General features: G+C 52.2%; 2 protein-coding genes and 1 long non-coding RNA gene across 9 annotated transcripts in view; 2 read left to right on the top strand and 1 right to left on the bottom strand.

The window, feature by feature from the left end:
- The window catches only part of ASB2 (ankyrin repeat and SOCS box containing 2), a 47,867-nt gene extending 45,174 nt beyond the window's left edge, over positions 1-2,693 (top strand). For both annotated transcript variants that reach the window (XM_043921485.1, XM_043921486.1), the window contains one exon: positions 1,988-2,693. In XM_043921485.1, coding sequence (XP_043777420.1) covers positions 1,988-2,124 — 137 coding nt within the window. In that variant the 3' untranslated portion in view covers positions 2,125-2,693. The remainder of the gene's footprint in view (positions 1-1,987) is intronic.
- A 4,827-nt stretch (positions 2,694-7,520) lies between these two features.
- On the bottom strand, positions 7,521-20,838 carry FAM181A (family with sequence similarity 181 member A). 6 transcript variants are annotated; one of them, XM_043921492.1, is made up of 2 exons: positions 20,794-20,838; positions 7,521-8,905 (listed from the first exon to the last, which is right to left on the bottom strand). In XM_043921492.1, the coding sequence occupies exon 2, from the start codon at positions 8,816-8,818 to the stop codon at positions 7,937-7,939; it is 882 nt and encodes a 293-aa protein (XP_043777427.1). In that variant the 5' UTR covers positions 8,819-8,905; positions 20,794-20,838; the 3' UTR covers positions 7,521-7,936. The 6 variants fall into 6 exon arrangements, with proteins under 6 accessions (XP_043777427.1, XP_043777422.1, XP_043777426.1 ...); XM_043921487.1 differs by lacking the exon at positions 20,794-20,838 and adding an exon at positions 9,714-9,926 and having other exon boundaries at positions 7,521-8,908; XM_043921491.1 differs by lacking the exon at positions 20,794-20,838 and adding an exon at positions 9,650-9,809 and having other exon boundaries at positions 7,521-8,908.
- LOC122706341 lies at positions 10,082-20,786 on the top strand. Its single transcript, XR_006344384.1, has 3 exons — positions 10,082-10,219; positions 12,367-12,590; positions 20,612-20,786. It is a non-coding gene; the product is annotated as an uncharacterized LOC122706341 (long non-coding RNA).
- Positions 20,839-26,371: the final 5,533 nt, after the last annotated feature.

Raw genomic sequence — 26,371 nt, 5'->3', positions numbered from 1 at the left:
AAATAGATGGGGAAACAATGGAAACAGTAAGAGACTTTATTCTGGGGGGCTCCAAAATCACTGCAGATGGTGACTGCAGCCATGAAATTAAAAGACACTTGCTCCTTGGGAGAAAAGTTATGACCAACCTTTCAAAAGCTAGGCAGCATATTAAAAAGCAGAGACATTACTTTGACAACAAAGGTCCATCTAATCAAAACTATGGTTTTTCCAGTAGTCATATATGGATGTGAGAGTTGAACTATAAAGAAAGCTGAGTGCTGAAGAAATGATGCTTTTGAACTGTGGTGCTGGAGAAGACTCTCTAGAGTCCCTTGGACTGCAAGAAGATCAAACCAGTCAATCATAAAGGAAATCAGTCCTGAATATGCATTGGAAGGACTGATGCTGAAGCTGAAACTCCAGCACTTTGGCCACCTGATGTGAAGAACTGACTCTTTGGAAAAGACCCTGATGCTGGGAAAGATTGAAGGCGGGAGGAGAAGGGGACGACAGAGGATGAAATAGTTGGATGGTATCACTGACTCAGTGAACATGAGTTTGAGCAAGCCCCAGGACAGGGAGGCCTGGCGTACTGTAGTCCATGGGGTCACAAAGAGACGGACACAGCTGAGTGACTGAACTGACTGACTGACTTTCATTTAATGCTGTGTTGTTGATATCAGAGACTCCAAAGCCAGCCAGGATGCCAGCCTTGGAGGCCCTGTGTCCTCTGCCCACCAGCAGCCTTTTGCCTTCCCACAAGCTCAACCTTTGCTCTGCTGAGAAAGGGACTCTGCTTCCCAGGGCAGGCTCTGTCCTGAGATCAGTGGAAGTGGCAGAAATGCCCTGATGGGGCAGCTAGAGAGGCAGTGCTAGTCCACCCTGGCCTCTCCACCCTCCCCCCATGTTCCCTCTGCATTCCCATCTCCCCTGGGCGGTCTCTTTGGCTTGGCACTGTTGCTTCCCCTGCTTGGACTGCCCTCCCTCACCTGGAAAATTCCTACCCACCCATCTAGACCCTTCTCAGATGCACCATCTGGTGTGGAAGTCTTTCCCCAAAGCTCCTGAGTGGGTACCCCTGCATCTCTGTCTGATGCACAGGGCCAAGCGTAGTGAAGGGGTCAGCGTGTGTGTGTTGAATGAATGAATGGATGGCCTTCTTTAATTCAGCAAATGCCTACCCTGTTCCCAGAGCTGAAATTAATTACCCCATTACTAGATGCATCAGGACCAGTTCTTACCCCCCTCTCTCCACCCCCCCACCCCTTAGCTGAGAAACCTCCACTGAATGAAGTATCCCTGGGGGCCTCCTGAAAGAGGCAGCCCGATAGGATTCTGGGACCTGCTCAGTCCCTGCCCATGATCCTGACTTCTCTGCACCTCCTAGAACCCAGAGCTGAATTGGATGCATGGGGTCACTTAGGAGGTCGTATTTGCTGAGGCTGTGTGGAAGGGTGGGGTCTGGGCTGACCCATAGAGGAGGGAGCCCAGGACAAGCTCTAATGCCAGGCGTGATTCTTGCTAAGCTCTCACCTGTGAAATGGGTTTGGTACCCATTTGGTACCTGTCCTCCTTGGGCTTGCCTGGTGGCTCCGTGGTAAAGAATCCATCTGACAGTGCAGGAGACGTGAGCTCAATCCCTGGGTCAGGACAATCCCCTGGAGAAGGAAATGGCATCCCACTCCAGTATTATTCTTGCCTGGGAAATCCCTTGGACAGAGGAGCCTGGTGGGCTACCATCCGTGGGGTCACAAAAGAGTTGAACACAACTTAGCAACTAAACAACAACAGCAAACCTGCCGTCCTCCTTCCTTGGGCTGTGCAAATGGGTGAAGGATGACACCTTTTCAGTTGGCAGGGACCATGAGCATGGGGGAGTCAGGGCATCTCCTGTCTTAGCCGGCCACATGGGTCAGGTGCTTCCCACAAGCCAGGGGCCAGAGATGCAAACCCTCTGCCAGGTGCAGGCGACCAGTCAGCATCTCTCTTTCTGTCCTTTGTCCAGAACCTCCAAGACCCCTGGCTCATCTTTGCCGGCTGCGAGTTCGAAAGGCCATCGGGAAGTACCGCATCAAACTCCTGGACACGTTGCCGCTTCCAGGCAGGCTGATCAGATACCTGAAATACGAGAACACCCAGTAACCAGAGCACGCGGGGGAGGAGCGGCTCCTCAGACGGTTTCACTGAGTCTCAGGACAGCGGTGTCCCCAAATCCAGGGGACCCGGGGACAGACGTGGCTGGGAGCCATTGGGCTCTCAGCAGTCTCTGGACCAGAGCTTTGCCCAGAACAGAGGACAGGTGTGTCGAGCAGAAGAACCATGTTGACTTTCACTTGGATGAGGAGAGCCCAGACCGGCTCTGCCATCGGGAATGGCAGAAAGCTCCATTCCTGGGGCCGGGAGGTGGGGCCAGGGCAGAACTTGGGGTGCCAGGGCAGAACTTGGGGTGGTCGGGGGAAGGCAAGGGGGCCGGCAGCGAAGCCCTGGCCCCACCTCTAGGCTATGGCTGGAGAGCTTTCGGGGTGATTCTGTCTTTGCTGGACAGCCTCGCTGCAGAGCTGCCCCGTGCCCCTCCCCCGTGTTCTGTGAAACTCTCCACTTGATCTGAGCTCTCTCTCCAAAGCTGTGTGTGGCCCAGGGGAGCAGGGTGGGGAGGGCCCCCTCGGGCCCAGAGGGCTTCCTTAGGTACAATAAATGTTGCACAGACGACACCCTGCCCGGTGGAGTCTCTTTCACCAGCCCCCTCCGGGGCCTTGAGGTCCTCAGCCCTGCTCCTGGTGGGAGTGAGGGTGGGACAGGGGGCTGGGACATGGCACACGGAGCCCTGATTGCGTCACTTTGGCTTGGACTTCTGAAAGGCCCCAGAGCATGTGTCCTTCATTCACCAGAAGAGACCCACGGCCCGAGGAGAGGGAGCAGCTTGCTGCCCTGTGATCGGAGCAGGCAACGTTGGTTTCTCTCTCCTGGTTCCGTTGCCATAGAAACCAGAGCATCATCACAAACAGGGTCTCAGAGGCTACAAGTCTCCTGACACCTGGCCTTGTCTTAACATGCCCTGGCACTGTCTTCATGCCTCAACCCACCCATTTGGCTACAAAGGCTGAGAAACGAAGGGAAAGCTGTCTAAATACTGGCTCCTGTGAGCAGGTTTCAGAGGGAGGCCATCATCAGCCCTCTCGAAGGCCCCACACTTGAGAGGCAAGAAGCCAGCTGTGTGCCCTCCACCGCATCCTCCCATCCTCCCATGACTTGGGGGGGAGCCGGGCAGGAGCCGCCAGCCCGTTTTGGGTGCTGCAGGTGAGACCGCTGAGGACCGGCACTTAGGGCACTTTTTCCAGGTCTGAGTCTCTCTGACTGACACCACCCTCTTTTTCCATGGAAGTCAGTCAGTCTGGAGAAGGAAATGGCAATCCACTCCAGTGTTCTTGCCTGGAGAATCCCATGGACAGAGGAGCCTGGTGGGCTGCAGTCCATTGGGTCGCAAAGAACCAGTTATGACTGAGTGAGCACGCGCAGTAGCTCATAGGCACTGTCTTCCCCCGTGTGATTAAAGCCACTCAGATGGCACCAGAGCAGGTGACCTTGCTGAAGAGCCTGCTCAGGCCTCCTCTAGGAGAGGCTTAATGGCGATCAAAGGTTATCTAGCCTTTATCTAGCCTTTGCTAGATAAGCAGCTGGGCGGGTGGCGAGAGCACTGGTTCCAGGCCTGGCTCCAGGTGGGCTTGCACCTCTGGGGCCTTGGGTTCCCAGCCTTGTGGCCCTTGGTGGCCTTTCTGGCTCTTAGATCTTGGCTTTCTATGGAACCAGTAAGTCCCAGTGTCTTCCTGAAGAGGCCGAGTCTGCCAAGTAGCACCTTCCAGCCACGGGTTTGGGGAACCCAGCTGCTTCTTGCCACCTCCTCCCTGGTTCAGGTGGGAAAATAGGCCCAGAGAGGGGAAGGGACTTGCCTGGTACACACAGCAAATCCCCGGGGTCCAGCCCAGCAGTGCTCACTAGAGTCTCGCGCTGTCTTGCTGCAGAGATCCTGAAGAAATCCTGAAGGAAGCCTGCATCCTCCCAGACTGGGGATGTTCAGCCTTGGGGTCCAGGGGAAGTGGCCGAGGAGGGCTCGGCACACAGTCGGGAAAACCCTGACTGCAGAATGCCTTTGCCGACCGGGAGCCAGAGGGCATGCAGGCAGTCAAGGATGGGATGGAACAGAAAGATGCTTGGGTGCATTGGGATGGGGCTGGGTATCAGGCAAACTAAACTCCAGCACTTCTCAGGTCACCTTATATCTTAGGGGGTCCTAACAGACAGGGGCCATGGGGCATTGGGCAGGATGGGGACACTGGTCAGAGGGAGGTCTCCCCTGGAGGAGGTGAGGCTTGAGGAGGTGGCAGGAGGTGGGAGGGAGGGCTCAGCCCCTGCATTCAGCATTGTGTGTGTGCGTGTGTGCGTGCGCACACACGCATGCACATGTGTGTACACTCAGTCATGTCCAGCTCTTTGTGACCCAGTGGACTATATAGCCTGTCAGGTTCCTCTGTCCATGGAGTTCTCCAGGCAAAAATACTGGAGCGGTTTGCCATTTCCTTCGCCAGGGGATCTTCCCGACCCAGAGATCGAACCCACAGTCTCTTGTATCTCCTGCGTTGACTAGTGGGTTCTTTACCAGCTGAGCCACCAGGAAAGCCTGCATTCAGCATTGGCACCATCTTTTTGCAGGATGCACGGCCCAGCCCGGGAGGTCCTGGAGTCACTCTGGGTTCTTAGAATACCGTTATACGTCCATACCAGTCAGTCACAGCCACTGGTCAGGGTCCTTCCCCTCCAGTGCCTTGCCCAGGCATGGCCTTCGCAGATTCCCTGCCCCCTGCACCCCCCCAACAACCTCCGCATAACCCAGCAGCTAAGGGGTTAACACCCCACTGCTTCTGGGGTCGATCCTGATTGGCTGGTGCTCAGACTGTGCCAGGGTTTCCCTTTTTTGACCATCTCTGCTGTCAAGAGGACTGTACAGCCTGCACTCCCATGCTTATCCAGCTCCTGGGAGGATTTCAGCCTCAGAGATGTCCAGACAGCCTCACTAAACAAAGTCCTGAAAGTGGCTCTGTGTCGTGGGCGGGAGCACGTGTGACCCGGTGCTGGAGATCCGAGCCTGTGTGTAGGAGGTGAGTTCCTGGGTTTCTCGTTGAACCAACACCATTCACGTTTTGGTTAGGGGAGCAGCTACTTCTGCAGCTGCAGCTGTCTTTTTGGATCTTGGTTTTAATACTGAGAATTTCCAAGGTGTGTCTTTTCCCAGCTTGCCTCCACGTGGGGAATTATGGTGTCGGGTGCTTCTGCTGAGTGGCACCTTGGTGAAGGTTTCTGCTTCCAGACAAGGCTCCCAGAGTGTGCCTGAAGCACCACCAGGTGGCCCCCTGGGAAAGGTTGAACCCCAGAGGGGCTGTGGGGCCCGAGCACCATGCGCTGGAGCAGCACCCCAAGGAAATATGCCTCCCAGAGTGGGGCTGCTTCTCTGAGGGAGTCGGCTGATTGGATGGCCCCAGGACCCATTCCTGTGGGCCGCACAGTCTATAAACATTTAAATGTTGGCGTGGAGGGACCTGGAGACGTAGTCAGATCACTAGCTGACTTTGGGTGGGTGCGGCTTCTCATCCTTTGTGTCACACCAGACTGCCTGGCGCTCTCACCAGCCCCACAGCTACCCACGTGGCAGGTCTATTTTCCTTTTTTTTTTTTTAATTTTCAATCACATTTTTTGGATGAAGAAATTCTGGCACAGAGAGGTCAAGTAACTTGCCCAAGGTCACACAGCTACTAGGGGGCAGGGCCAGGGTTAGAGCTTTTAAGACCCCGCTGTACTGTGTGGAGGGGCTGAACCTTATCACAGCGGGTCCTGCAGGGACCTTTGTAATGACGTGCAAGTTGGGAAAGTGGAGGCATGCCTCCTCCAGGGCCCCTCTCTGTTATTTAAGAGTGGAGCAGCCTGAGGTGAGGGTCCTGGCTGAGGACTCCTTACCCCATGAACCAGACGATCATGCAAAGCAACCCTGCTTGTGCCACGTGGCCTCGCGGCTCTGACGTCCTCTGAGACCATCAGACATAAAACACCAGAAACCCACCCGCTTTCCCAGTGAGCAAGCTGTCCCATCCCTGGAGATGCCTCGCTTCAGGGGGAACCCACAGGCCCTTAGCAATCGCTAATTCTGAGTGCTGTGTTAGGAAGGATTCTGAGGCCATATCTAGACCTGAAAGGGGAGCGTCTGTGACCAGTTATGAGGCTCACGTTGGATGCAGAAGCGCTGGGTGCATCTGATTGCTATCTTTGATCTTCCCAGGTGGCACTAGTGGTAAAGAAGCCACCTGCCAATGCAGGAGACCTAAGAGATGCGAGTTCAACCCCTGGGTTGGGAAGATGCCCTGGAGAAGGAAAGAGTAACCCACTCCAGAGTTGGACACGGCTGAGAGACCCAGCACACATGCATTACTTTACAGAGGAGGAAACTGAGGCTCAGAATGGGGAATAACCTGTTCAGCATTATGCTGTCGATGTGGGCGTGGAGTCCCCCACCAGGCGGGCCCCCTGCCCCCATCCCAGTCGTGAGAACTGTGCTTTGAGGAAATGAGACGCTAAGCCCCTGTGGCAGCCCCCACGCGCTCAGCCAGAGAGCCATGCCACCCACTGCAGCGTGGGTGGAGGCCTCCAGGGGCCTGGCTGGTTTGGATGCTATCGGGGGCCAAACCGAGGGCCGCTGCCCACCAGCAGTGCGCCTCTCTCTGCCTGGACACTGGCAGAGGCCCCCATCTTCCCACTGACGGGCGCCTAGTGTGTGCCAAGGGCTGCGTCAGGCCCGGGAAGAGAGCCAGCGGCAGGAAACCTAGGAATCTGAATTAGCTAGAGGTGATGGTGATGACGGTGATGATGATGACTTTGCCTGTGGACACAGAACCAAAGAATAAGCGAGAAACAACTTGTTCAGACAACCAGTTATTTTGTCCATAAGAGGCCCCGTTCCTGTTTGGCCTGACCTTCCCCTCTGACCAGGGTCGGACGTGACTGCCTTGGCCCAGCCTCTGCTCTGAGGCTGTGATGGGATGGGAGGTGCCACCGAGGGGCCTGTTCTCATCTCACCCCTCATCCCGCAGGTGGGGCAGAGAGGCCCGGAGAGGAAGGGCCCAGCCCTACATCCCACGGCAGAACCAGGAGGACAGGTTCACCGCGCCCCCCACCCCAACACACACACACACACCCCAGTACCAGCTCCCAGTCTCCAGAGCAGTTTGGACCCTCTGGGGCTCCAGGCCTCCCCTGGCCTCTATTTGCTGACATGGGGAACCAGAGCACCCTTTTCCAGGAATCCTCTCCACCCTCCTTCAGGTTGAGCTGCCGGGCTCCCAGGCCCATTCCCAGGCATCACGGAGGCCTCTGGGCCACTGCGGGCACCGCCCCCACCCACCCCCGACAGCTTCTGTAAGCGGCCTTCCACCTGGGCATAGCCAGCATTTCCTAGGCCGGAAGACCAATCAACTTCATGAACCCGAGACTGTGAAAACTGCAAAAGAAATGTCTTTATTCTCTTAACCTTCTTAGTATTTACAAAGAACAAGAAGAACAAGACTTGAGACTGGCTTACACAGTGGGTGGCAGGTGAGCAGGTGGTATAACGCTGGCTTCTGGGGTGGCCGGAGGGCCAGGGCAAGGGCCCCTGCCACCTGAGGTCTGCACGGGCACACAGGTGATCTGTCGGGCTCTGGCCTGCTTGCAGAGGGGCTGGCCTCCGGAGGCTGTGTGGGCTGGCTGGACAGCTGCCCGAGAAGAAGCCCCTGCCCTATCCTGCCCTGCCCTCCTCCCCCCCGATGCAAAGGGATGGTTCTCGCCCAGCCCACTCCTCACCAGAAGAGCTCGCTTCTGGGGGTCCCCGATACCCTGCAGGCCAGAGGAGGGGCCGAGGCCCTCCCCACCCGGCTAGAGGTAGCCGAAGACGTTGAAGATGGGTGGGGGCACAGCCGGCTTGGTGGGGATGGGTTTCAGAACCACAGGTCTGTACACTTTCTGCCCCGGGCCCTCCGCGTCCTTGCAGAAGTGGGCCAGCTCGCCGGGGGAAGCCGCGCTTTTCCGCCAGAGGCCCAGGCTGGGCATCGGGCTCTGGGGCAGGGCGCCGGGAGGGCTTGGGTAGACGGGCTGTCCATGGTACTGGAAGGGGCAGCAGCTCCAGGCACTGACGCGGCCCACCAGGGAGACCCCGGGCATCTTGAGCGGCTCCTTCTCAGCCGGTGCCCTAGGGGAGGCAGGCACCGGGGCGGTCTCAGGCCCCAGGGGCTCCAAGCCTTTACAGTGTTTCTTACCCTCGTAGGGAGGTCCCTCCCGGGGTCCCAGGCCCCCCTCCAGCCCCACAGGGTAGCTGTGGGTGGGCCGTGGCTCTTCCCAGAAGGAAGCAGGCAGCTGTCTTTTCCTCATGGGCACCTGGCCAGGCCTGGCAGCTCCTGGATCCGGCCCATGGAGGGTCCGCTCCTTAGAGAGGCTTTCCTCCCGGTCCGGGTTCCCCAACGCCTTCTCCTTGCAGCCCCCACCCCCGCCGGGGCTGGAACCGTGGCCAGATTCGAGGGGCAGCAGCCTCCCGGGCCGGTCCTCGGGCCCCCTTTTCAGGTGAGGCTCAGCCCCTCTGCCAGGGAGGCCCCGCGGGAGCCGGGAATACTTCTGGGAGAAGCGTTTGAGCTGCTTCTGCAGGTACTTGCGGTGGTCCACAGAGCGGCGGCAGGGCGCAGACTTGTCCAGGGCCGCCTTGATGTCGCTGGACGCCAGGTTCACGAAGTTTAGCAGCATCTTCACGTCACTGTCGGATGCCATCACCAGGGGGCCACTGCACCGGGCTTTCCATGAAGAGGCTGGGTTCTCCAGGCAGCTGGCAGCTCCAGGGAAGAGCGCAGAGCCGACCTGCTGTGGGGGTCGGACACAGCAGCCGTTGGTGTCTTTCTGAGCATCCACACTCCACCCTCCCCAAAGGCCACACGGCTGCAGACAGCAGTGGTCCCCCCCTCAGCCCCCCTCAGCCCTAGACAGGGTCCCTGGGTCATGGGATACCCATTCAGGCTGCTAAGCATTTCCCAGAGCCTCTGGGATGCAATGGGAAGAAACCCATTTCATCCTCAGCAGGGCTCCGCACCTGCAGGTGAGGCTCAGACAGGTCAGGAGACTTGCCCAAGGCCTCCCGGGCCTACCGAGCGGCATTGCTGGGGCGGGACCCCACCAGCAGTGGTGCGGGTCTCCCCACACACTACGCTGCCTGCAGGGCCCGACTTGCCAGCAAGGTTCTCATTTTCTGAGCGGAGGCAGCCGCTCCACTTTAAGGCAAGGCCAAGCCCCCTGGTTGCCTGGCGGTGCCCTCCTCCTCCCACCCCCGCCCCCAAGCCCTGCTAGTGGCCGCCCCCCACCCCCCTCCTCGGTCCTCCACGCTCCACCCACAGGTCTCACGCACGACAGGCAGGACCCCTGCCTGGCACTCAAGCCGAGGCCTGCCTGGCGGGCTGATCGCAGGCTGCGGGCAGCGGGGGCTCCGCCGTAGAAGCATCTGCAGCAATTTCATGCCTCCTCGGCCCCCACCCCGCCCCTCCCCCAGGTCCCGGCCCGCCCCACGCCCCCCACCCAGTGGGGCCTGAGCCGCCTGGGCCTCACACTGACCGAGGGTGCGGGGCCCCGGGCCCCCACCCAGGCGGCCCGCAGAGGTTTCCCCCGCGCCGCAGACCTGGGCCAGGCCCGGCGCGGCCGGCGAGCTCCGTGGTCCGGCTGGAGGCAGTTGTGCCGCCCTCGAGTGGGCTGAATGGAGGACGACGGGTCCCCGGAGCTGGGGGGCCCTCAGGCCAATCAGGAGCGCCTCTCCAGATACAAAGCATCCCAAGCAGGCGGCGGCCCCGTTCCCACATTCTTTGCCGTCACAAATTGTCGCCATGGGGACCATCACAAAAAAGACAGCTCCCAAATGCAATCATTTCCCGGTAAATTTCTACCCTTCAGCCCACTCTCCCGTCTCGGCCTCCACGCCCCTCCTCCCCTTGACCTCGGTTCCCTGGCTTCTCGAGGGGGCGGGGTGTGTTGTGTGCGTGCGCGTATGTGTGTGTGTGTATACGTGTGTATTTAAAAAGTCCAAGATTGAGGAGGGGCTGGACCCAGAAGAGATGGGCTTGCAAACCTCCCCCCAAGACTCCGGGCCTGCAGCTGCTATGCTCGAGTGCAGACAGACAATCGGACGGGGTAAGCCAGGGCGGGCTGCTTTCCCCGCTGTCCTTGAGTGTTGAGTGGCTCACTCGCGCTGTCTCCCTCTCCTCTCTCTCTCTCTCTCTCTCTCTCTCCCCACCCCCTTCCCAAGGCATGGGCACTGGCGGGCCTGCGAGGGCGGGCAGCACGCTGATGTTGGAAAGGTGGCCAGGGAAGGGCCCTCTAACGAGGTGCTGGGATATCCATGGGAAGAGGGCTGGAGCTCTCAGGAATCTTGTCTTTATGTTTGCTTCCTCAATTGAGCTGCACAAAGCCTGAATTGCCCATTCAGTGAGGCCGGACAAAAGGTTGGCGTTGCACGGTCCCCTAGCATTTGTAGTCAAACAGTTAGGGACTTAAATCGAGTCGTCATGATGGAGAAAGAGGTGGACAAAGCCCATAGAATTGCCATCAGCAAACATTTTCCTGTGTCATATTAGCCAGTCTCCATGGCTCCCCTTGGCCTGGGGACAATGGCACAAGTTTGCACACTTGGCTACTGTCACCGTGCCAACGCCGGCGGGGCCGCAAGCAGGGCTGCTCCGAGCAAGCAAGGGACCCGGGGCCGGCCACTGGCCCTGCCCACCGGCGGCCCGAAGGAAGGTGCGGCCGCAGGCGGAGGGGACTGCCTGGGAAATCCGGATGGGTGAGGCCTCCGTGCCAGCCAGCTGGGTGGGCCCCCGACACGCCACCCTCTGCCCCTTCTCTCCTTTCCTCCTCTCCTTCCTCTTCCTCTCCTTCTCCCCTTTCCTCTGCCGCCTGCTCCTCCTGCCCCCTAGCCAGTCGACACTAGCCCACACCTTGACATCACAAACTAAAATGCCAAGGATGCTCTCCAAAGCCCCCTCCCCACCCCCAGACTGGGAGCCCGGGCAGCGCAGCAGGGCTCACCCACGCGTGATGCTCCCACCCCTTCCTGCTGGCCAATGGGCGGCCACTGCCAGCGCCAGGCGCCTGCAGGCAGCATGGGGCTCCAAGTCACCTCCCCTCTGGCCTGAGGGTCCCCACAGGCTGAATGAGGGGTTTGGAGGAGATGGTTTAGGCACTGAGGAGCCCGGTGTAGCGTTCTCCGGGCCCTCTTCCCCTGCTGCTGAGATGAAGGCGTCACCTTGGACTGGAGCATCCCAATTGTGGGCCCCTATCTGCAGCAGCCTCTGCCTGCCCCAGGGCTAAACCACTGTCATTTTACCACCCCCCCACCCTGAGATGTAGGGGTTATTTGCTTCTGCAGCACAGTCCAGCCCACCCTGCCTGGCGGAAGCAGGAGACATCCTTTCTGCCCCAAAGTGCCTTGCCCACACGGGAGAAAACACTCTGCTGCCTGAGGTCACCCGGTTAGGCTCTGGAGCAGCGCTCATCATGGCACCACATTGCCTACTGCCAGGGGCACCCAGCCTCGTGTGAATTCCAGCCCCTCCACAACCTAGCGGCGGCCCAGGAACCACCACCTCCATTATTCTCTGCTGGGAGACTGACCTCAAATTACCCCAGCCCCAGTGCCGCCTAGACTCCAGACACTGTGTGTCTGCTCCCACCAGTCTCTCTGTCTAGTACGCCTTCCCTCCTCTGAGAGCATGGAGATGCTCTCTGCACAGTCCGCTTAGATCTCAGTGCACCTGCAGTCCCTCCAGCCCACCTGATGCCACCTGCCTGTGATGTCATCCCCTTGCTTCTCCACCAGTGATGGACTCCCATCCCCAACAGGTCCCTGAGCCCTGTGGGAGTCGAGTCTGCATCTTTAAAAATCTCCAGAGCTCTTAATAGGGGCTGCTCTTCCACCAAATATAGGAGAGAGGCGAGGAAGGAAAGGAGGGAGAGAAAAATGGGATGAAGACAGTGGAGACTTGTAGAGCACCTAGTACCCACAGAGATGCACGCACGTGGACCAGCTCACATGGCCCTGGGACAGCTCCAAGGGTGTGGGTGTGGCCAGCCCAGATGAGGAGCACGAGGGGCAGCTAGTTTCCCAAGCGCCCACAGCTACTAACCGGTAGAACTTGAACCTGAAGCCAGGACTGTCTGTATACAAAGCCCATGTCGGTCCCCCCAGGCCCTGACGCTCCCCTGAGCTGTTGGGTTGGATGGCCTCTCAGACCAGGTTTTCTGTATCAAGTCCTGGCTTCAGCTCTTCTGTCCTTCGGCAGGACGTGACTCTCAACTTCTGACTCAGGAACACGGGAGCTGCAGCCATGGGTGATCAGGCGAGGTGAGGGGTGGCGACTGTGGCTTGAACTGTGGCCTGAGAACCTGAACCACCGCCCTGCACGGACCCAGCCCCACCCCAGGCTTCAGGCCACACCTCTGCGACTGCCTGTGACCCTTGCCGAGGAAGCCTTCTCCATGATTTTCTGATGGCCCGTATACACAGGTGGGAAGACATCACTGATAATAATCATGCCTCGCTCTGGAGAGAATGTCCACAGTCATTCTCTTGGTGTGGTCATGGGTCTGTGCAGGGATGCAATTGTTCTCCCTATTTACAGTGGGTGACACATCCAAAGACAAGCTTCAGACTTCTGCTTCTTGGGCCCAACTCAGGCAACCCTGTCCCCTCAGCACTGTTTCAGGCCCAGCTCAAGCATCCAGGAAGTCTCACCAACGTGCCAGCATTATATATGCTCTCATCCTCCATTTCCGGAGAAGGCAATGGCACCCCACTCCAGTATTCTTGCCTGGAAAATCCCATGGATGGAGGAGCCTGGTAGGCTGCAGTCCATGGGGTCGCTAAGAGTTGGACACGACTGAGCGACTTCACTTTCAGTTTTCACTTTCATGCATTGGAGAAGGAAATGGCAACCCACTCCAGTGTTCTTGCCTGGAGAATCCCAGGGACGGGGGAGCCTGGTGGGCTGCCGTCTATGGGGTCACACAGAGTCATGACTGACATGACTTAGCAGCAGCATCCTCCATTTACAGATTCAAAGATGAAGTCTAACCTCCTTGATTTAACACAGAAGGCTGGCACAGAGTATTATTGTTGTTCAGTCACCAAGTCATGTCTGACTCTTTGAGACCCCATGGACTGGAGCACGCCAGGCTTCCCTGTCCTTCGCTGCCTCCTTACTTGCTCAAACTCATGTGCATTAAGTCAGTGACACCATCCAACCATCTTATCCTCTGTCAGCCCCTTCTCCTCTCGCCCTCAATCTTTCCCAGCATCAGGATCTTTTCCAGTGAGTCAGCTCTCCACATCAAGTGGCCAAAGTATTGGAGCTTCAGCTTCAGCATCAGTTCATCCAATGAATATAGAGGGTTGATTTCCTTTAGAGTTGACTATTTTGACCTCCTTGCAGTCCAAAGGACTCTCAAGAGTCTTCCCCAGCACCACAATTCAAAAGCATCAATTCTTTGGCACTCAGACTTCTTTATGGCTCAACTCTCACATCTGTACATGACTACTGGAAAAACCATAGCTTTGACTATATGGACCTCTGTCAGCAAAGTGATGTCTCTGCTTTTTAATATGCTGTCTAGGTTTGTCATAGCTTTCCTTCCAAGGAGCAAGCGTCTTAATTTTGTGGCTGCAGTCACTGTCCACAGTGATTTTGGAGCCCAAGAAAGTAGCTTCTCACTAAATGTTTCATGAATTAAGTACTTTGGACATTCCATCTCAAAAGAATTTACCCTGTGGACTAGAAGCAACTGCCTCCTGTCTGGTATTATTGCTTACACACCCCACCCATCCAGCGACACCTGTGTGAGCTCCATGAACGCAGGGAGCTTGTCCGCTGGTTCATTTCTGTATCTCCAGTGCCTAGAATGGCCTTGGCAAAGAGCAGGCCTTCGTGATGGAGCCTTGTGTCTGCCACGCTTACACCTGATGACCAATTGTGTGCTCCATGTGTCTTCAATCAGGGAACCCCATTTCACAATTGCGACCCCTACACCGCAGCAGGGGCTCTAGAAAGCTCTGTTGAAGGCAAGCCAATTGTGCTGACTTGGGCTTGAAGGTCCCATCCCAACCATCTGCTATCACTGCCACGGATCTCCAACGTTCCCGTCATGTTAACCCCGCCTCAAATTTATCCACACTGTTCATCCCGAGGGACTCCATTCAGCACCTGCCACATGCCAGGGACCAGAGGGGCCAGGGTGGGCTCGCTTGGCTTGCTCCTCTGTTCCCGAGGCAACTTACTATGGAACAGATCAACTTTGTCTTGATGATTAAGCATCCATTTTCTGCCCATCCACCAGTGAAATGAACAACACCCTAACTTTCCTCTGTTTCTTAAACAAACTACTAGCGGCCACCCTTACAGAATCTCTGGATTTCACCTGACTTGGCCCTCTTCTAGAATTAGCTGATGCAGGTGCAACCTGAAACTGAAAACTAAAGGAGACATTTGGCCATGTCTTATACCAGCCAAGCCAGACAGAACCTGGGGAGGTGATCTGGGGGCAGTGGGCTTTCAAACTGCTTTTATGCAGAGAAGCCCATTAAAAAATATTGTGTGGGAGTCCAATATGTAAAATAGCGGCAGTGGTGTGCCGTGAACACAGATTGATTTTTGCACACACAAATGCATGCTCCCTAATTATTTTGCAAACAGTAGATCAGAACAAAGAAGTTGTTTTGATGACAGGGAATGTTGAAACAAGGGTCTATAGATTACAGTCTGACATCAGCTATACTGTTCAACCACCCCAGCTCAGGAAACACACAAAGGCTACGTGGAGGGTGAGGGTACAGTGGTCCAGTCAGCACCTCTGTGGATGTGTGACGCAGACATCACAAGATGATTTATGTAACCTCTTTATATAATGGGAGTGTTTCTATCAAAGACCAGCCTGAGGCTTGCTGTCAACTGTAATCAGAGGAGACAGGCTTCCTGCTTCTTTGTGATGGGAGGTGTGGGGTTGAAATTTGGCTGCTGAGCCGCAGGCTTCCTGTCTTGGTGAAACTTGCCTCACAACTGAGGCTGAACATCAGTGTGGCTGGGCCCTCTGACCCAGGAGAAGTCACAGCCCAGCTCAGACAGCCCCTATGTCCCTGACTGCAGTGACAGAGACAAATGTCTGTGTGACTAAGTCCCATATTGGAAGCAATTTCACCACTGGCTTTGGAGACAAGATCTCTGAACTCTGCCTATAGCTGGCTGTGTGATCTTGGACCAGTCACTCACCCTCTCTGGGTCTCAGCTTCATGGCTGGATTACACAAGCAGTTCTCAGCCTCCATTTTTGCACACTCGGACATTGGTGAGGGGCTGGTGTGTCACAAGTGAGTGTTATTTACAAAGGTTCCAAACTTAGCAAATGTGCTGTTTCTTAACATAAATTAGAACAGAGTCAGCACAATAAAGTTAGCTGGACTCCCTTGCATTCCCCTGTGCTTTCTTGAAAGTGATATGAATGAGCTGGTAAGTCTGACAACCAGCTCTCAAGGAAGAGAGGCTAGGGCATTGAATTTTCATTCATCATATGCGGTTTCAGAAAGAACAGGGTTCAGGAAAGAATTTTATGCTGGATGAGGTGAGAGCAGACATCCGTGCCTTGTCCTAGGTGTTAGGGGGAATGCATTCAGTCTGATGTTAGCTACAGGATTTTTGTAGATGCTCTTCATCTAATTGAGAAAGTTTTCTTCTGTTCCTAATGTGCAGACTGTTGTGTTCTTTTTTAATAAATCACAAATGAGTGTTGAATATTGTCAAATGATTTTTTCCATCAGTTTATATGATCATGTTGTTTTTCTTATTTAGCCTATTGATATGGTGGATCATACTGATTGATATTCAAATACTGAACCAGCCTTGCATTCCCGGGGAAAATATCCTATTCACTTAGGGTGTATAATTCTTTTCATATAAGCTGAATATAATATGCTAATATTTTGTTGCGGATTTTTTTTTCTTTGCTCTTTTCTATGTTTATTGAATGTATTAGTCCATAGGCTTGTTTTTTGTAATTTTTTCCCCTAGTTTTGGCTTCATGGTAACACTGGCCTCATAAAATGAACTGGGAAGTGTTTCCTTTGCATTTTTTCCCCTAGAAGGCTATAAAATTGACGCTAACTCATTAAATGGTAAGATTCTCCCATGAGAATATCTGGGCTTGGGGATTTATTTTGAGGGAGATTTTTAACTATGGATTCAATTTCTTTAATATTTATAGGGTTACTCAGATTATTTACTTCCTATTGGATGAGCTTTGATAGTTTGTAGTCTTTCAAGCATGGATCCATCTCCTCTAGGTTATTGAATTTATGTGCACAGAGTTGTTCATGTTATTCTCTTATTATCCTTTTCATATCTGCTGGATCTGCAGTACAATCCCATTTCATCCTTGGTACTAGTGATTTGTGTCTTTTTCGTCAGCCTTGCTAAACAATCTTATTGATCTTTCAAACAACAAGCATTTTGTTGATTTTCTCTATTGTTTTCTGTTTTAAGTTTCATTGATTTCTATTCTTTATTATTTAACTTTCTTCCTTCTTCTCTGGATTTGTTTTGTTTCTCTTTTTCTAATTTCCTGAACTTAGATTATAGACATTTTCTTTTCTAGTGTAAAAAGTTAGTGCTATAAAATTTCCTCTCGGTCCTGCTTTAGCTGCATCTGACATATTTTGACATGTTCTATTTTCATTTTCAATCAGTTCAGTGAATTTTTGTATTTCCCGTGATACATCCTCTTTGACCCTGTGATGGTTAATTTTATGTGTCAACTTGACTCGATTATGAGGTGCCCAGATGTCTGGTTAGTCATGAGTTCTGGGTGTGTCTGTCAGGGTGTTTCTGGAAGAGATGAGAATTTGAAATACTGGGCTGAGAAGAAGGCATTGCCCTTCCCAGTGTGGGCGGACACCACCCAATCTGTTGCGGACCTGGATGAAACAAAAAGCAAAGGAAGGGAGGATTTACTTTCTTCCTGGCTCCCTGCTTGAACAGGGACCTCAGTCTTTTCCTGCCATTGAACTGAACCGGGATTTACATTTTCAGCTCACCTGGTTCTCAGACCTTTGTACTCAGACTGGAAGTATACTACCAGCTTTGCTGGGTCTCTAGCTTGCATTTGGCAAGCTAAGAGATCGTAGGATCTCTTAGCCTCTATAATTGCATGAGTCAATGCCTCATAACAAATCTCTCTCTCCCGCCCATATATTTGTGAAGTATATTGTTTAATTTCTAGCACCTAGAGATTTGAGAAGATCTTCCTGCTACTGATTCTAATTTTATTTCATTAGGGTCAGAGAACACACACAGTATAATTTAAATTCTTTTAAATTTGTTGAAGTTTGTTTAATGAGCCAGGATATGGTCTATCCTGGCAAATATTCCACAAACACCTGAAAAGAATGTATATTCCGTTCTTGTGACTGGAGTGTTATTTGTCAATTAGATCCTGCTGGCTGATGATTCTGTGCAGTCCTTTTATATCTTTGCCGGTTTTCCATTTAGTAGTTCTATCAGCTGCTGAAAGAGGGTTGTCTAAGTATTCAACTATAACTGTGGACTTGTCTTCTTTTCCTTTCAGCCGTATGGGTTTTACTTCATATACTTTGCAGCTCTATTTGTTGATACACAAACATTTAAGATTGCTATGTTTTCTGTTTCTTGGTTGATTGACACTTTAAGTATTACATAATGCTTCTCTTTATCCCTGGTAGTTCTCTTTGCTCTAACATCTACTTTACTTGGTATTAATATAGCCACTCCTGATTTTTAAAAAAATTGATGCTTGCAAGATATATCTTTATTCATCTTTCTACCTTCTACCTGCCTATTACAGTTATATTTGAAGTGAGTCTCTTGTGGGACAATACGTGATTGGATCATTTTATTAATCAACTCTGCCAATCTCTTTTAATTTTTATACCATTTAAATTACATTAACTGATGAAATGTTAGAGCTTAAATCTGACATTTGGTCATTTGTTTTCTGTTTTTTTTTTAAATATATCTCTTTACATAGGTTTTTTGTTTTTGTTTTTGTGGTTGCCCTACATATTTCAGTGTACATACATAACTTGTTATTTTCAACATGTTACTCTTCATTTTACTCTTGTCTTAGATCAGTGCTTCTCTATCTGGTTCCAGGCCCCTCCCCAAACCAACAAATTCAGAATCTTTTATTGGGTGGGATTCTAATGTGCAGCCAGGCTGGAATTTCACTGCCTGGGTGCTCTCTGAGACTCCTTCCAGGAAAGATAAATTAGGCATGTGTAGATTCTCAGAGAGCCTAGAAACATGTCCAGGTCTGAAACCTCATTTTAGTTCCAAGACTAGAAGTCACTTAGTACGCTAAAGCACCATCGTTGTGGCAGAAAGCAAACAAGAACTAAAGAGCCTCTTGATGAAAGTGAAAGAAGAGAGTGAATAAGTTGGCTTAAAACTCAACATTCAGAAAACTAAGATCACAGCATCCGGTTCCATCACTTCATAGCAAATAGATGGAGAAACAATGGAAACAGTGAGGGACTTTAATTTGGGGGGCTCCAAAATCACTGCAGATAGTGATAGCAGCCATGAAATTAAAAGACACTTGCTCCTTAGAAGAAAAGTTATGACAAACCTAGACAGCTTATTAAAAAGCAGAGACATTTACTCAGCCAACAAAGGTCAATCTAGTCGAAAATATGGTTTATCCAGTAGTCATACATGGATGTGAGAGTTGGACCATGAAGAAAGCTGAGTGTCAAAGAACTGATGCTTTTGAACTATGGTGTTGGAGAAGATTCTTGAGAGCCCCTTGGACTGCAAGGAGATCAAACCAGTCAATCCTAAAGTAAATCAGTCCTGAATATTCATTGGAAGGATTGATGCTGAAGCTGAAACTCCTATACTTTGGCCACCTGATGCGAAGAACTGACTCTTTGGGAAAGACCCTGATGCTGGGAAAGATTGCAGGCAGGAGAAGTGGACAACAGAGGATGAGATGGCTGGATGGCATCACCGACTCGGTGGACATGAGTTTGAGCAAGCCCCGGGAGTTGGTGATGGACAGGGAAGCCTGGCGTGTTGCAGTCCATGGGGTCGCAAAGAGTCGGACATGACTGAGTGGCTGAACTGGACACTAAAGCAAACTTGCAGATGAAGTTAGGAAGAACAGGACAGACACCTGTCCTCTCACCAAGGAGGGCTCTGCTCTTAGCCTGTACTCAGTTCCTCTAGAAGTCAGTGCTTCCAGTTGTTCTGGAGCCTGGCCATTCACAAAACACCTGAGCCACTGAGTAAGCATCATGAGATAAAGGTTCAGGACCCTTTGCCACTAGGCTTGGGGCCAGATCCCAGCCAAAGAACCAGCCTTTTATCATTTCCTTTACAGATGGTCATTGGACACCTATTGCTCACTTCCAATCCTATTGGTCACTTCCTTCCCCAGGCAGACATCACTAATAGATCACAGGACCCTTTCCTGCTGACCCCTGCAGTGGCTCTGTACCTTTCAGCAGCCTCCACTAAACAAATATGGTAAACAAATGGTAAACAAATGGTAAACAAAATGATAAAACCTGTGTTCAATCCCTAATCAGCTTATGGGCACCTTGAACTCTCTTAATCCACTTTATATCATATTCATTCTTCACCTTCCACTGCCTGGAATCAAAGTTAGCTTGGAACACACTTATCAAACAGCTCATTTTATTTATAGATCTAGCTTTCAGACTTCATTGGTTAACTAATTCGTTCTGGTCAGAATCACTGTCCACTCGTGCATTCTCACGTCACATGGTTATGTATACTCTATTCAGGGGCTGAGCAGCAGGTGAGACTTGGAAATATTTTAAGGAAAAAGTGAAGGGTAAAGCCCCTGAGGGAAGCACTCTGGGGGATACACCTGGAGTGGAGGCTGGCTCCACCACTTCTTAGCTTTGGCACTTTGGGCAAGTCACTTAATCACACCAAGTTTCAGTTTTTCTCTCTGTGAAATGGGGACAAGGAGAGCTATGCAGGACTCTTCTAAGTCAGAGCTCAGTGGTTTGATTCCAAAATATTTAATGAGCACCTACTATGTGCAAGGCATTCTATGAGGTACTGGAGATGTCAAAATGAATAAGACATCCATGCCAACAGCCTAGCAAATAGACCTCTTACTCTATGCTGTAGAGAATGTCCCCAAAATGTCATCTGTATCAACTCCTTCATAACATGCTGGCTGTTGCTATCATCCCCACCCTACAGATGAGAAGACTGAGCCATAGGCTGACTAGGGGACTTGCCCAAGATATCACAGCTAGAAGAGGTGAAGCTGGAGTTCAGCCCCAGCAGATTATCATGGTTTTATGATAATAAGCTCTGAGCCTCAGGTTCTCCATCTTTAAAGTGAAGTTAATAGTAGTTCCCTGGCAGGGCAGATACTGGGAAGTAAGAAATATCATCTTTGAAAAAGACTAACGAGGTGCCTGGCTCATAGTTGATGCCTTTCTCTCTCCTTTTCTTCCCCTCTGTGCCAGGCCCAAAACTGCCCAGGTGAAGCCCACCTTGGGCATGTCTCACCCGTAGAGGGGCTGATGTGGGACAGGAAGGACACAGAAGAAGTATCTCAGTGCCCCTGTGGACGCCCCCAACGGACCAGTGTCCCACTTCTCACCACCATCCCGTTCTGATCCCTGCCACCCTCCGCATGCCCCATCACCTTGACTGTATCCTTTGGCGCCTTTCTGATGTGTCTCTTCACCTCACCCAGGACACCAGCCCGGAATGAAAAGTCCGTTTAATCTCAACTGCCAACTCGCATTTGATTGGTGATGGCTGGCAGGTGCCCTCTGGAAGGATTCTGAGGGCTCCTCAGGGCTTAGCATTAGAATGCCCCAATCAGCTAGTGATGTCTTACATGGGCCTGGCCTAGCTGGGTGTCCCTGGATCCAGTTTGAGATCACAGTATGCAAAGCTTGGCATTCTGGTAACCCAATCTCTGGGGTTTTCATTAAGGGAACAGGGCCCCAGAGAAGGGAAGTGATTCCCCAAGGACTCAAGTACTCCCACTTTCCAGGCCAGAGTTCATTGATTCAGTTCAACAAACTGAGACTGGGGTATTAGGCATGCTGGCAAACAGAGCCAGTGAGAAGTTCAGTGTGATGGAGGGGGGAGGTCGCCCCAGGGAGTAGGTCAGGATAAGGCGAGGAAGGAAATGGTCCTCCTTGGCAGGCGTGTGTGCTAAGTTGCTATCATCATGACCGACTCTTTGAGACCCTATGGACTATAGCCCACCAGGCTCCTCTGTCCATGGGATTCTCCAGGCAAAATACTAGAGTAGGTTGCCATACTCTCCTCTAGAGGATCTTCCTGATCCAGGGATTGAACCCACCTCTCTTAAATCTCCTGCACTGGCAAGCGGGTTCTTTACCACTAGCGCCACCTGGGAAGCCATATTTGCATGCAGTAGGCACATAATAAAGCCTGTCGAATATGGTTCAGTGAACAAACTAGAATATGGAGCAAAATGATTGGTTGGCTTCCAAGCCATCTTGGAAACTCAACAGTCATCTCCCAACGTGTAAACAGCAGGTGTCTCTGCAATGCTTGGCCCTCCTGGCCACAGCTCTCCCTCTTGGCTGCTTTGCACAAACAACACACTCTCATCATCAAAGAGGAGCCTTTGCCCCCAGGGAATGGGATTTCCCCAGAGGAATGTGGTGGGGCGGGGGCCTGACACCCCCTGAACACAATGTGCTGAGAGATTTATACCTGCCGTCTCAATTAATCCTCAAGGAGCGAATGAATGAATGAAACTTTCTAAGATGGGAGTTATCGTTCCCATTTGACAGGTTAAGAAACTGAGGTTTGGGGAGTTAGAATTCTTTACTGTCACTGTGCTGAGCAGCAGAAGAGCCGGGTCTGACCTCAGTCTGTGTCCACACCACTGCACCCCTCAGAGAAGTGGGGGGCATTGTCCCCTCTTGTCTTGTCTGGCCTCTTGGATTTCCAGCCCTGTGCTTCCCACCTGGAGCATCTGCTCCTCTTTGGTCCTACACAGTGGACTCCTTTTCATCATCTAACTCTCACTTCCTGACCTCTGATTGCAATTCTGCATGTCACCCGAATCCAACCTAAAATATATCTTTAAAGGATTCTCTGAACAAAGTCTTGCTACAGGAGAGGAACAATTATGTAACTAGCAAATGGGCTCTTCAAGCCTGCTCTGTACATTCCCTTCCCAGGGTCCTTGACAGGTCCTGACTAGGTAGGAGGGGAGTAAGGAGAGTTACCACAGGACTTCCTTGGTGATCCAGAGGTTAAGAATCCTCCTTGCAATGCAAGGGACACAGGTTCAATCCCTGGTCAGGGAACTAAGATTCCCACACAGAGCCCACACACCACAACTGGAGGATCCATACACTGCAGTGAAAGATCCCACATGCCACAGCTAAGACCCCAAACAGCCAAATAAACGAACAGATAAATAAATAAGAGAGTTACCATGGTGAACGCAGTGCCCGCTCACCTCTGCCCCCATGCCAGACCTGAGCTCTTCTGGCCAGTATCACCCACCTTGTATAGTGTTCCTATGTTTGTTTCATGGAACCACAGTTCTCCTTGCTTTTCCGCAATCACCAGGCACTCCGTCTTTGCATTTGCTGTTCCCTCTTTCAGGAACTCCCTTCCCGCCACCTAGTTGCATAAATAAAGCTTTACTGGGACACAGACTTGCCCTGACCCATTGACGTGTTATCTATGCTGCTTTGGGGCAAGAGTGGCTGCAACAGACACCAGAGGGCGTACAAAGCCAGAAGTATTTACCATCTGGTCCTTTGTAGAAAACTTTGCCCACCCCTGCCGTGGATCTTTGCAGGGTCCACCCCTTCACTTCCTTTATGTCTTCATGTCTTTATCCCCCCATCCTCCTGCTGCGTTCTCTGCTTTGTTCTCCTCTGCTTTATTCTTCCCCATCACACTCACCTCCACAAAGCCCTGTGGATATTCGCTCACCTGCTTTACTCCCTCATGCCACTAGAGGTCAGTCACACGGAAGGCAGGAACTTGGACTCCTGCTAGCGGGATTGTCCCAGGGCCTAGAACAGTATCTCCTCACACAGGTGCTGGAGAAGTAAGTTAATGAATGAATGTTTCCCACACTCCGGGACACTGGTCTAGCCCATACCTCTGGGTCTCTGACTCAGTTTCCTTTGCCAGGGAGGATGAGTCCCATTATGAAAGGATGCAGTCCCCGGGGACACTCAGCCTGGGTTCAGGCCAAGCCCTGTACCACTTCCATGTCATGAAGTTCTCATCATATTAAAAAAAATTTTAACACATTCTAACTTGGAGGGAGGTGCAGAAATGGTGATGTTTTAAATGTTTACATGTGACAGAATAATACTCTCCTAACACAGAAAAGCTTTGCAACATAATGGTGAAACTTACAAGATAGCTACAGAGTTTATTTTTGCTTTTAATTCAGTTCAGTTAAAATGTTAATATCTATTACAACAAGGTAAATAGTTAATTTTGAAATAGTTAAAATGAAGGTTAACTTAGATATTAATGAACAGTGCCCGGCAGGACACAGGTGAATGATGTTAGAGAGTCACTCTTTGCTTTCTTCTTTCCTCAATCCTATGAAACGGTCATCTCATTGGAGGGAATGTCCAAAGCCTGGACCAGAAAAAAAATCAAAACCTCAATGCTGGGGCACTTCTAACTCCCCCTGAGACACCTGGAGTGGTGCAGGAGGGTCTCTGCCCTGCCATCAGCTTCCTCTCCACTCCCACCCAGCCTGCCTCCCTGGGTCCCTATGAGTTCCTATCAGATGCCCCCTGTCAGGAGCTTCCCTTGAGACCAATAAGCCCTGGTCAGAGCGCTATATCCATCTCTAAGGAGACACACGGGGGCTCAGGTTCACTCCCCAAATCCTCCACCACCGCAGGGCAGAGGATAAGAGCTGAGCCCTGGGGCAGCTGGATCTTCTCCTGGGTAAGCAGTTGGCCCAGAGAACATAGTTTTTTGATGGCTGGTTGAGTGGTGGTCATAATTTCTTTTGCAAAGATGGCGCAAAATTGGTTTTTATTTTGTTTTGCTTGGGTTTTTCTTTTTTTTTTGGTCATGCCATGCAGCTTGTGGGATTTCAGTTCCTTGACCAGGGACTGAACCTGAGCCATGACAGTGAAAGCCCGGAATCCTGACCACTAGGCCACCAGGGAACTCCCGTAGATAGTGCTTTATTTTTTTGGCCATACCGTATGGCATGTGGATCTTAGTTCCCTGACCAGACATTGAACCCAGGCCCTCTGCATAGGGATGGTGGAGTCTTAACCACTGTGCCACCAGGGAAGTCCTGACAGTGCGTTTTGTATATGAGCTTACTTAGGCCTTCCCAGGTGGCGCTAGTGCTAAAGAACTGTCTGCCAACGTAGGAGACATAAGAGACGTGGGTTCGATCCCTGGGTTGGGAAGATCCCCTGGAGGAGGAAGTGGCAACCCACTCCAGTATTCTTGCCTGGAGACTCCCTTGGACAGAGGAGCAGGCTATGGTCCATAGGGTCACAAAGAGTCGGACATGACTGGAGGAACTTAGCACTAGCCCTGTGGCCTGAAAGCCTGGCCAACTGGTTCTTCAGTTCCTGTCTTAGCTGCCTGCCAGGACCCTAAGGGCTCCTGCGAATCTCTTTCTCTCCAGCAGACGCCTTGAACCTCAGGACAGAGATAGGGACCTTGGAGGCCATGGGAGTTGGCGGGTGGGTGCCCAGTTCTTCCACTTACCAGCTGGGTGACTAAAGATGAGCCACTCAACCAATCTGAGCCTCAGTTTTTCCTCTGTTGCCTACCAGCCGTGCCCTTGGAGGATACCAGGTAACACAGGCACGTGCTTAGCCCATGGCTGGCCTGTGGTCAGCATTTCCCATTCATTTCATCAGTCCAGCTCGATTCAGTCGCTCAGTTGTGTCTGACTCTTTGCGACCCCATGGACTGCAGCATGCCTGGACAGGCTTCCCTGTCCATCACCAACTCCTGCATCTTGCTCAAACTCATGTCCATCGAGTCGGTGATGCCATCCAACCATCCCATCCTCTGCCATCCCCTTTCATTTTGTTTTATCTGACCTTCTTATCAATCAGGTGAAGAAACTAAAGCTGAGAGGTGGAATGGCTTGTCCAAAGCACCCTGGTGAACTAGTGGCATGGCAAGGTCAAGCTTCCTGACTCCTAAAGCAGTGCTCCCACCCTCCTTTTGAACCTTTTTTTTCCTGCACTGTTGGTTGGCTACGAGAGGGAAATGTGGGATTCTTCTGCGGGTGCTCGGCTTTGGCCTCAAGTGACCACAAGTGGGCGCCCTCTGAATTGTTCAGAGTCTCCTGCGTTACAGGGGAAGGAGACTTTAGGTCCTGCTCCAAAGTTCATGGTCTCCCAGGCCTGCAGCCTGCGCTCCCACCCCATCAGGCTTCTGAAGGGAGCCCTCCACGACCCACCCCATCCAGCACCTTCCAGAGCCCCTGCCCACCTCCTTTCTGCCCCCACCTCCCACCTCAGGAAGATCTAGTCTCCATTTCCGAATAGATCTGGGATCCTTGGAAGCCCCTTCTTGTTTCTGTTGAGCAGGGGGTTCTGGATCACAGTGATGTTTGTTCGTTGCTTCCACCCACACCCCAAAACCTCTACCCACTGACATCTGCTCAGCGCTTGCTGATGGGAGGACAAGGCCAGGCCTGGGAGATGGAGCAGGGCCCAAGAGAGTCACCTGCCTCTCGGAGGGGACGTTCCAGGAGGGGAGGGGGACTTAGTTACAACACTGATGACAAGATGTACCTCAGTGCGTTACTAGGGGCTGAGGGTGGGATCCCAGGGCAGCCTCTGGAGGCCGGTTCTCCTGATTTGAGTTCTCAAAGAAGCAAAAGAGTCGGCCAAGGAAAGTAAGCCCCTGGTTCAAAGAAGCCACAGGGGGAGACCCATGCCTTTTGGTGAGGACCCCCACTTTGGACACTTCTCCCCGTCTGTAAGTGGGAATAACAATTCATGCCTACTCTGCCTCCTCTTAGAATGAAAGAGGATACAACGACTAACAGTGGAAGCAGGCTGCAAATGCTAAAAAAAAAAACCAAAAACCCACACCAACATTGGTGTTAAACAACATACGGCAGCACCAGTGTTTTTGTCTTTCACAAAGCTCTACCCAGTAAGCCTCCAGTTCACGGTCTCCCTTCCGTGACCTGCTTGCAGATGCATTTCCTGGGTCCCTAATGACAGTCCCTAAGGGGCTCCTGCTGCTGACCCCCCCAG

The sequence above is a fragment of the Cervus elaphus genome, chromosome 13 (genome assembly GCF_910594005.1).
Source record: "Cervus elaphus chromosome 13, mCerEla1.1, whole genome shotgun sequence".
NCBI classification, from domain to species: domain Eukaryota; kingdom Metazoa; phylum Chordata; class Mammalia; order Artiodactyla; family Cervidae; genus Cervus; species Cervus elaphus.
This window is presented reverse-complemented; position numbering and strand designations above follow the sequence as displayed.